This window comes from Montipora foliosa, chromosome 9, assembly GCF_036669935.1.
Source record: "Montipora foliosa isolate CH-2021 chromosome 9, ASM3666993v2, whole genome shotgun sequence".
Classification (NCBI taxonomy): domain Eukaryota; kingdom Metazoa; phylum Cnidaria; class Anthozoa; order Scleractinia; family Acroporidae; genus Montipora; species Montipora foliosa.
In genome coordinates, this window is record NC_090877.1 from 11,457,987 (window position 1) to 11,469,770 (window position 11,784).

The 11,784-nt window shown below is 44.6% G+C and overlaps 1 protein-coding gene across 1 annotated transcript in view; it reads right to left on the reverse strand.

Annotated features, from left to right (window-relative positions):
- Window positions 1-11,784, reverse strand: part of LOC137971442 (uncharacterized) — a 174,297-nt gene that overhangs the window by 63,406 nt on the left and 99,107 nt on the right. The window contains 4 exon segments of the mRNA XM_068818269.1: window positions 2-6,933; window positions 7,206-7,392; window positions 8,065-9,373; window positions 10,050-10,275. Of these exon segments, the coding sequence (XP_068674370.1) occupies window positions 2-6,933; window positions 7,206-7,392; window positions 8,065-9,373; window positions 10,050-10,275 (8,654 nt within the window).

Genomic DNA, 11,784 nt, shown 5'->3' on the forward strand with positions numbered 1-11,784 from the left:
GAAAACATAAACGTCCCTGGCCGTTCATTGTCTCTTGAAGTCTTGGAACCTTTTTGAAGTTTAACGACCCGTCTCTGCGTAATGTACAAGTTACGAATACCACTCAGTGTTCCGTTGCACTGTAACGCGACGGCGCCATCACCAACAATATAAACAGTGGTGGCCATGACAGCCTCAGCTCCGTTATCGACTCTCAAGTTCACTGGAGTCTTAGTTGTGGTCAGTTGTGCCTCTACAACCTCAATCACTGCTTTGTGGTTTCGATAAAGGTGTAACAGACCTGAACGGTCACCGTAAAGCTTGACAATGCTCAAAGTTGAAGTATTTGCCATGTTTGAGTTTGGTAAGATTCGTAACGACGCTTTGCGAACTATATGAAGTTCACTCAAGTGGTACAAGGTCTTGCTCTCATTTAGTGTGACGTAGCTTTCCCAGTTTTGCCCTTGATTGTCAATGTGTAACTGATTATAGGATAACTTATGACGGACGTCTTGGATATAAACCGTGCCTGGACCACCAGAAGATGAACTGCTGCTTGATATGCCACCGAGAGCTTGTATAATTCCACGGTACGCGTATTTGGACTTAAGATAAACGGAAACGCGACCACCAGAACCGCATCCTCCAGCACCATCTCCCCTGCCACCGTTAGAAGAGACTGTTCCTGTCCCAGAGAAGGTTGCTTCTATGGAAATGTAAACACTTCCACCGCTTCCTCCACCACCATGGCTCCCCGTAGATGGATCTCCTCCATTGGCTGTTATAAATCCATCGTTATCCAGAGTATCGGTATTGATCCAGATCACTCCACCACCTTTACCTGCCGTCTCTGCCGCATTGCCATCGCCACCAGGCCTTCCAGGTTGATCTGGCTCATACAGTGAGCCATACGGACTGCCGCCAACCAATCCACTATAACCCACCCCACCCATGCCTCCATGTCCGCCACCAGAACCACCATTACCTGAACTTCGACCACTACCACCGACACTTCCCTCCTCTTCAATGCTATTGTTAGTCGTTAAGGTTGCACCGCGTCTGATAAGTAGCGTCGTGGATCTGATTTCCACAAATTTTCCACTAAGAGTAACTCCACTTTTCAGATCTAAGTTTCCAACACTGAGTTTAAGATTCAAAGGAGCTCCAAAATCAGAGCCACTTTTAAGCGTGACACTTGCGAACTGTTGTGTTCCCGGGTCGCTCTGAAAGACATATTGGTTGTTCTCCATGAGGGTTGTCTGTGAGGTTATTCCGAATTTTACAGAGCTTCCTGACTCAACAACAAGATGCCTAACATTCGATAGTTTACCATTCACGGTAAGAGTAGCACGGTCCACAGTAAGGTTGGAAGCCATCACCAAATTTGCACCTTTTTCGACGTAGATGTTAGTCGTTAGTCTCAGGTGACTCTCTTTGGCCTCGAGAACCTCCGCCAACATTGTCTGGTTTTCCCTAAGAGCAATTTCCCCAAGGCCATCGGACAAAAAGTCGGTGACTCGTATATTTTGGAAACGTCGTTGCAAATTGTAAATCTCAAATCGAGTCATTCCTACAAGCTGAAGTTCGTCAAAAAGATAGTTGACGATGCCCGCTTCATAAAGAACTGTTTTTGGCTTGTTACTGGCTGTCTTGAGGTTCCTGATCCAAAGGCGCTTTCGTGGAATGAGCTTCTTGTTATCGAGAATGTACAGAGTCCCTGCAGCACCAGCTTCTTGTCCAGTGCCACCTTCTGCAGTCAAGAGTCCTTCAAAACTCATTGGTTTCCCCAAGTAGATGCCAATGCGTCCTCCACTGCCCCCGCCTCCCAGACTATGTCCATTTCCACCTCTAGCACTGAGTAACCCATTCCCCAGAATGTCATCTGCTGAGATCAAAACACTTCCCCCACTGCCACCGCCACTGTTCGTGGCTTGTGCACTTGATGCATCAACCTTTATTGTTCCCTCGAGTTGCAGTTCTCTAACGATTTCTAAATGAAGATAACCGCCTCCTTTCCCTCCGGACCCATGTGTAGAGCTACCACCCCCACTTCCTGTTACATTTGGATTTAAAGCTGATCCATACCATGTTCCCAAATTTCCAGTGTTTTGTCCACCATAACCACCATGACCAGCACCAGTTCCAACCGACTGATATCTCCCACCAGCTCCAGGGCCTTCCTCGTGTTCATGTCCTTGGCCAGATAGATCTAATACTGCTCCAGAGTGAATAACGACATCAGAAGCCTTTAATTCCAGCCAACTCACTTGCAGAACCGCGCCAAAGTTTAGCTCCAGTCTCCCAACCGTAAATGGGACTTTCTTCAGTTTAGAATTATCAAAGGTCAAAAACGCACCATTTTTTATTCTTAGTGAGGAAAACCTGTATTCGCCGCGATTTGTAATGAAAGTATACTGGCCATCAATGTAACGAGCTGTGCGAGTTGAAGCCGAGAAGCTAACTCTTCTGTTGTCCCCAATTACCATATCCAGGATTCCAGTTAAAGTTCCTTTAAAGACATTGTTACTTCCCAGAAACATTACCTCATCTGGTACACGGATCTCTCCATCAGGGTCCACATGAAAGCTACAATAAGGCTGTAGATATCGAGAACTTGGTTCGGCCGTAAATATGACGTCATCTCGAACATAAATAAGACTATTAGAGTCCGTCAGAAGCTTGTCAGCTTGCATATCTTTTTCTAATTGAAGTGTGACTTTGCCGTATAGATGGAGCTCTTGAAAATGATAAGAGGCTACGGATGATTCATTAAGCAGCACAGGAAGTAAAGAGGTTGATGTTATGCCAATGTTCGAGAGATAAAGTTTTTTCTTGCGAAGCGTCGTTCTTCCAACCTCGATGTAAACAGTGCCCGGCGACCCACTGTTTCTTTGAGAGTTACCTCCTCGAGCACTGAAAACGCCACCATATTTGTTCTCACCGGTGATTAATAAAGAAATACGACCGCCACCTCCTGCCCCTGCAACGCTACTGAATCCATCACCTCCGTCACTTCTGATGCTTCCACGGCCCCTGATTTTCTCTGTAACTGAGATATGCACACTACCTCCACTGCCGCCTCCACGGTTCATGTCTGCACTCCAGCCGTTTGAAGATATCACACCATCAAGAATCAAAACAGAAGCATCGATGTCTATAATACCGCCTCCAGTGCCATTACCATTACTCTGGGCTTGTGATGTACCTCCTCCACTTCCGAATTCGCTCGCTGTAAACAAAGAACCGTACACCTTACATCTTTGTAAAGTGTTACCCCCACCACAGCCGCCAAAGCTGCCACCCGTTAACGGATATGAACTACCCGCTCCGATGCCAAGTCCTGCAGAGTACCCCAAGCCATCAGAACGTAAAGTACCATTGAATGCAACATTTAATAGCGGAGTTCTCACTTTAAGGTACCTTCCTTCCAAAGATCCTCCAAACCCAACATCAATAGAGACTGATCGAAGCTCAACGGGAACCTTGCCACTGTTATCTACCTCAAATCTTATGTAACCTCCACTTGAAACTTTAAGCGATCGGAAAGAATACGTTCCAGGAGTATTGGCAAACGTACCAATAATTCCAGTTTTCGCAATGACTACTGAAGCACCCTGACCAACAACAACTTCTTGTCCGCCCGTTAATTTACCTGCTAAATAAAGTGAAGGGGAAACAACTGTTCTTGTTATGAACAATACTGGCGCAAGATTTAGAATTGCTCCTTCATCCACGATCATCGCCCACGGAAACATGAATGGTCGTGAAGTCAAAGCCTTGCCAGCACCTAAGGTAAGTGTTTGATTGAGATGTACGTGAAGGCTTCCACTTCCATCCCCTTCAAGATTTTGAATCTCGATCCTCATTTGGGCATGCTCTATATTTGCTACTTCAAGTCGAGCACCATTAACGAGTTTAAGGAGACGCATTGTGTAAGACACTTTCTTTTCATGCATGACAATGGTATTTGCATCGGTTTTTCTATTTCCGTTGTCCACGATTGTAGAGTTACGAGGCAAACCAACGACGTACTCGCGTATAAATATGGTTCCAGCTGCACCACATGCAGATCCACATCCACCAAAAGAGTTGATTCTTCCGGTAAAGGAAGATTTATCTGTAACATACAATGCAATGCGGCCACCGGAGCCACCTGAGGTACCCAGACCTGCTCCACCGTTAGAAGCAATCTCACCATGTCCCGACAAAGTCCTTGTCTGCAATAAAACACTACCTCCACTAGCACCGCCACTAGAATGGTCTGCACCATTGGCACTAACAGATCCATATAAAGTCAATTTCTCCTTAACGTCCAGCAGAATGATTCCACCACCACGGGCGCTGTTACCGCTGCCGTAATGCTGCGGCTCAAATACAGATCCGTAGGACTTTCCTCCTAGGCTTCCTCCACCCTCCCCTCCATGACCAGACCCACTACCTGAGCTTCGAGCAGCACCTGGACCACCGAGGTAACCTCCACTGTCACAAAATATCTTAGCCTGATTGTCAATAATCATATTAGTGGCAGTTACATTAAGAAGTTTCATATCAGCACCAGACGTGATTGTGGCTCCCTGACCAAGATGTATTGAGTCTACCTTCATGGTGACATTTCCTTGAGCAAAGGTTATTTGGGCGTTCGTATCCAGTCGCAATGAAGTAAGATGAAACTGCATGTCTGAAAAACTCTTCTTGATTCTACCATCAGCATCTACTTGAACCGAGGAACCTGCCAGGAGTTTCAAGCTGGTGGCCCAAAGTTTTCCTGTCGAAGTTACTTTTAAGATCTTGGACTTACCAAGTATTGGTTCGTTCGTACTCAAAACCCCTCTTATCACCACACTGGGCGAACTTGAACCTGCAAACGTTGGTTGAGTGTGAAAATACATAGACCCGCCAGCCTGGATTTCAAGGTCACAGGCAAATTGCCTGGATGATGGCAGCAAATTAAAAATATCCATCCGACTTCCAGAAGAGACTGTGATTTTTCCTGTTCCATCTGTAACGAGCCACTTCGTACTTAACGTCAAGGCATTTGACAAAAATGTTCCATGCTTTACTATGCGTATTTCATCAAACGTATGGGAAGTTGAGTTGGGTAATCGCGCTGGAGGGTATCCACTCACTTTGTTCCAGAAAACTAGCGTTTCATAGATTGTGCCGTGCCTCAAATCACGAATAAATACCGTTCCCGAGGCACCAGCTAGATGTCCATTACCACCAGTAGCATCAAATACCCCACGAAATGCACTTTGTCCATTGAGAACAGTTATTCCTATTCTTCCACCGCCTCCTGCACCAGCTGGAAAGTTCGCATCTCCGCCACTTGCTCTGAAGGTACCAGACCCTGTGAGGAAATCTGTTAACACCTGGATACTCCCTCCACTCCCAGCACCACTTCCAGACTTTCCTGCCCCGCCACTAGCATCAATAAGTCCGTCGTTTATTAGATCTCCGGTTTTAAGAATTACAACACCGCCGCCCCGTCCACGGTTTTGATGAGTCCCTCCACCAGTTGAGCCATAGTCAGTAGGGTGTGAGATGTTACCGTAGAGAGAATAGTTAATATCGCCTCCACCGAGTCCACCATAGCTACCACCATTGCCGGAAGCTGCTGGGATGGCATTCTCAAAAGCTGATGTCTTAGCCATAATTGATCCACCCGAAAAGACGGTCAGCTTAGAGACAGACAAAGTGCTAAACGCACTTGTTGTGTTTCCTGGCTCAATATAAATAGTAGCTCCTCCTTGTATATCCAAAGAATTGTAACTATAGTTTCCTTGTGCCAATGTGCACGACTGACCAGAAAGAAGAACGAAGTTTTCGTAACCACATGAGATGTAGTAGGTCACGTTGTAACGTGTTTCGTTCCTTATAACATAGATGGTCTCGTTTACGGAAACAGGAACTGAAACATTCTTGAAAATTAGGTATGACTCGTTGCTTTTTTGGTATACGTGCCTGCCCATACCACAGGGGTTATACAACGTTTTTGATGCCACTGCAACGACTTCGTATCCATGAGGACAGTCTTGCCTGTTTAGAGACGGACCAATTGTATGCTGCACTCGTTCACTATTCGTCACAACAGGTATATAAGAACCGAGAACTGCACCATAATCCAGCTGTAAGAGGTCAGTGGCAACAAGTTTTACCTGGTCTGGCGAGGTGGTCGTTAGACTGCCGTCATCCTTGATTCGAATGGAAGAGAATTGTACTGAAGACTTTCCTTGTTGAGGCATTTGTCTAAAGCCAGTATGCCCAGGGTACGTGAGTACAAGTTTCCCTTTCTTGGCGATGGTCAGGTCTGATACTCCAACAAGGCTTCCAGCGAGATTCATTTGGGTATGGCTTGCAATAACAAAACTTGAAGGGACGGATAGCGTCCCGCCATCTTGTATAATAGCATTGAATTCGAGCTCCATCGTGGGCAACACTACACCAGTGACGCCGATGTAAACATCTTGATCAAGTTTTATAACAAGCCACGCTGATTTGTCGCCAGTTATTTTCTTAGTGATAAGGGTCATAGGACTTCCTAGAGAGCAAGTTATCATTCCTAAAGTACTCGCTTTTAAGAGTGTTATCTCATCAAAAGTGTAATCGATTTGCTTATGGTCACAAACGAGCACAGTAGGCGAGGCATTGTCTAACACATTGTTTCCCTGTAGGATAAGTTGTGAATGCCCAGATTGACTCTGTGTCTTCATCAAGTACAGCAATCCAGACGCTCCTGTCTTCTTCCCGCTGCCACCATGTAGTATGTATGAAAAAGAAAGTGACGACGACTTGTAGTAAACTGCAGCTATACCGCCGCTACCACCTCCACCTGATGAGAATCCGCCATCACCTCCATGGACGTCGAAGGCTCCCGTGCCTTCAATAACACTTGCATTGATGAAAAGACTGCCTCCAGCACCGCCACCACTTTCAGAGGTTTTCGCGTTTTTGCCGCTGTTAAAAATGAAGCGGGTAGAAGAGAAGTTAATAAAAATGCAGTGGTTTGGACAACATTGTAACTGACATCGCTCGATATTGTTTCCTTTACTGTATTGAACACAGTAACTTTATTGTTTCTTACTGACGTGCTGTTTAAGTAGAAACCGAGGCTAGGAGTTACTAGCCTCCTTGCTTTTGTAATGCAAGTTGTGCCTCTCTTTTTCTCTTTACATTTACAACTGAAAAGCAGAAAACTTTCTTCCAGAACAACTTCAAGACGTACTGACCTTGATGTTATCTGTCCATCAATTTGAAGTGTGCCACTGACCGATAGATTAAAAAACCCGCCTCCATAACCACTGCTGCAGCTCCCGTCAGACCTTCCAGCATACCCAGCTTTGCCAAATAAAGTTGGAAAAAACACTGAATCAAAGGGAGCTTTCCTGATGCCTCCAAGGCCGATTCCTCCGTAGCCTGCAAAAGTCGTAGAAAAAAAAACCGATTTTTAAAGAAGTGAAAACTTCAGAAAAAATCTTACATGATGAAGTGCTAGTATACTATTGTTACTGACAAAGAAAGGCCAGCAACAGTACTTGACGTATTCGAAACAGTTTCTTCTGTCACTGATCATTGTGGCGCATCTTTGTTGTAAGGACCTCTTTTGAGGCTAACCCAGAATTTCTCAAAATTAACTGCACTCTTTCATTACCGTCATACGTTATGACAGCAATTTCTGAAAATGCCTCGGCAAAATGGCTGTGATCTTGCTTGACTCAAACTTGCTACAGAATTGTCCCGAAGCGTTTTTAACCGCTTTTGGGGAGGCGGCGTGGTCCAGTGGTTAGTGCCTTGAGTTTGCATACGGTTGCCCTGGGTTCAAATCCCATTCTGACCTCTGGTTTGGATTTGTTTCCGGTTGTCCCGGATTCAACTCTACCACGCTTTGTAAATAGCCAACTGGTTGCCTCCTTCCAGTTGGGGTTCTTAATCATATCTCTTTCAAATTATTAAAAGTGGGGTGCCTGTGAACTAGCTTGATAGCTAAGTGCATTTCTACTATAAACAAAGCATTTGCATTTTTTTAACATTTTTTGTACCCAAAGAAGGTACAAAATAGAAGACAACAAACTAAACTTTAAAACTCACCGGCATGGCTGCCTCCAGAGCCAGCAAGGTAAACATCCGTACTTGGACACCTTTGCCCTCCACCATCGACGCTTATTTTTCCTGACTCGTCCACAGTAACAGACTTAGCAACTATAGCAAGATTTCGTCCGATTAATTCTCCACCAGCGTTTATGACAAGTGAATCAGTGCTCAGTGTATACCTTGTATCGACTGCAGACATTTCCAAGGAGCCCTGGCTCATGATTGATATGGTCTGAAACGTGAATAGCATTGGTTGAAGAGTACCCGTATCGAGAGCTCCAGAACTATCTCCAAAAGTAACTTTGCATTGGGAAATTGTCAAATCTTTGACACCAATGAGGTAACCAGCGTTAAGTGACAACGAGTTCTTGTGAAGCATAACCCTGTTTGGCAGCTTGATGTACCCTGATTGGTAGATTTTCAGGTTGACTGGGATGTAATAATCCGTGTTTGGAATGGCCACAAGCTGGTTTGGCCCAACATGTACAAACCCAAAGCTGCCCCCTTCGAAAGTACCGTAGAACTTCCTGAATGTGTGAAAGCGAATGTTGGAGCCATCCGGTTCAATGGCAAGATGTGCCGATCCACCAAGTCTAACTTCATCGATAACAAGTCCTTGGTATACGGTAGCCCCAAGGCTCACTTCATCTAAAGCCACTGAGACCATTGCCGTGGAACTTGATATTAACCAGGTTCGCGCACTGTCACTTCTCAAGTCAAAATAGTTGTCTATCTCCTCCTTGGACGCCCGTTTGCCTTGATTGTCAACTTCAAGAACACTGAAACTTGTCACTTTATTTTTCTTGTAAATCGTGCCCGCAGCCCCGACTTCAATGTTGGAAAAACCTCCATAGGAAAAAATAGTTCCAGAAAAAAACGACGAGTTATAATGTAGAGCAATCCGCCCTCCACTTCCCCCGCCTCCACCATTATCTCCACCGGCCCCTCCATTTGCCAGGATAACACCCGACCCATCAAAGCTTCCTGTTTCAATTAAAACACTGCCACCACTCCCTCCACCATAAACAGAGTTCCTAACAGCATCCTTTCCATTGACTGTAACCTCTCCATCAAGAATCATTTTCTCACGGGCTATAATACGGAGAACCCCACCGCCAGTCGCCTCAGTGGTTCCGCTTCCGCCGCCACCAGAGCTTCCGAATGTCCTGGGCTTTACAAAGTCTCCATAGAAGGCGCCAGTGATGGTTTGTGATTGGCCTCTGCCTCCTCTCCCGCCGTGGCCTCCTCCTGAGGATCCGCCATGATGGTACTGCCCAGCTCCTTGTCCAGGCCCAACTACAACGGCCTAAGGATCACATCAATAAAAGTACGCTATCAACGATGTTACATCTATGATACCAAACTACCTATAAAAAAAAGCCGATGATTTGCAGTATTAAGGAGGCAAACGCTCGTAACATCAAACGTAATGGGAAGGGCGAAAGAGTGAACCATTCTTACGTTTTAGTTAGTTTGTTCTTTTCGTTACTGACCTTTCCAGAATTTCTAATTTTCTAGATGAAAAAATATCAATCATTTCAAAGGCTGTAATGGTAATGATTTATATAGCGCACATATCACATATTAATTAAAGTCTCATGGTGCTTTACAATTCTTTCTCTCGGGTGATATCGTTAGGAAAGCAAACTGTAAAGGCGCCTGAGCGTTGGCCAAACCGGGATTTGAACCTGCAATCTCCCGCACGAAAGCCCGATGCTTAACCAACTGAGCCACCGGTCGTCGGTACAAAGACAATTTAAGAGTCACTATTTTCTCCTTCTTTCTTGTCGTTGGCTTGTAAGCAAGTGTCATGAGAATAGAAGTATCCACCCAGGCTGATTCTACGACACAAAGTGACCGACTCTTTTGAAGCGCAGAAAGAAAACATATCAAGTTGAGAGACAAAAGTTAACTAGAGTAATGAATACCAGTAATTAAGGACAACCGAAATGAATAAGAGAAGACATGATTATGAAACTTGCCTTATAATTGAGATCAATAACTCCTGATTGTTCAATCGTTACAGAGTCACACGCTATAGACAGACGAGAAGCAGTAAGAGATGCTCCACTGCGTATCCACAGTGTCGTGCACGTTATCGAAAGCCCCTCCTTGTCGCTTTGTATCTCTATGCTGCCACCACCCTGGATCTCTATAGCATCGAATTTCAAGTCTCTGGAGGTTTGGTTGTTTGGAGCGATGAGTTCTCTACAGGTTAAAAACAAATCCGTTGTGTTCATGACAAGTCTTAAATGAACAACGATATTCATTCGTACAATGGTCAAAAAATGTAATGTATAAAAAAAAAGGTAAATGCTTTTTTTGTAGTGGAAGTGCCTTTAGTCATCAAGCTAGTTTACAGGCACCCCACGTTTTAATAATCTGAAAGAAACAATTCACATTTAATAGAAAAATGATTAAAAACCCCAACTGGCAGGAGGCAAACAATTGGCTGTTTACAAAGCGTGGTGGAGTTTAATCTGGGACAACCGTAAACAAATCCAAACCAGAGGTTAGAACGGGACTTGAACCCGGGGCAGGCAACCGCATGCAAACCCAACGCCATAACCACCGGATCACGCCGCCTCCTGTCAATGGGAAACGCGACGTTAGCGCAAAAGCGCGAGATCTTGGTCCTGGCCAAAACTAGACTGGTACTAGAGTCCCGTCATAAGTATAACGCATCAGTCAATTCCAGCAGTGCCCATCCTCCCCCCCCCCCCCCCCCGGCTAACACCCGGGCATTAGCTTTTTTTTTTTTAATGGGCAAATTCCCCGGGGTGGGGACATATAAGCTGCGTAAATGCCTCGGGGTGGGGAGGAAGAAAGAGGGCAAATGACCCGCCCCGGGATCGAAATAGCCGTGTTCACGTCGGTGATGGTTTTTTGATAAACCAAATATAGTTGACCTTGTCGCTGTGAAGAATCAAGACATTTTAAATGATGATGAATCGCATTTTAAGCTCGCAAGATTGGTCTTGAAGACCGCATCATTTGAATTCCCAAACCTTCTGTACTTTATAATAAGGAGGCTCGAAAGGGTTTTCAGCTGAGCGCGCGCGCGTACCCACACACGCAATTTGTAAGCTGCTCGCGTCAGCTCGTGATTCAAATGGGTCACAAGAAATAAGCAAATACCGCTAATTTCGCTCTCCTTTCTTCTACTTCCTATAGATATGAATATAAATAGACATCTCCTATTCATGAAAACTACGAAAATTCTACACAAACGGTTTAATGGTCATTTAAATCCGTTTGTGTTGACCTTCAGCTCAACTCGCGCGTGCACTCGAAAGAGCGGGTGACGCATGCGTAAAATGTCGATCTTGTAACCCCCTCATTTTTCCTGATTTTGCAACTTTACTCGTTTATATCTCTGCTTCCAGACAGTGAATTTTTTCATTTTTTGCATGTTAGCTTAGATTAATTTAAAACGATTGTCTTTCAAATTTAAAAAAATTCTGTAGGTGAAAATAAAAATTAGAGGCACATTTCAAAAAGACTTATTTTTCTGAAAAACTGACCTACAGATTTTGTTGAATTTTAAATATTTTAGAGAGTATTTCTAACATTATCTGGTAAAAGTAAATGGGAAAATTTCACCGTCCCGTTTCTTAAAAAAAGGCAACATAAGTTGATTTTAAGGCTCAAAGAAATGCCTAATATCGTTGCCATGGTAACGATATTTTGGAGGAAAATATAATGTGAAAAATCTAC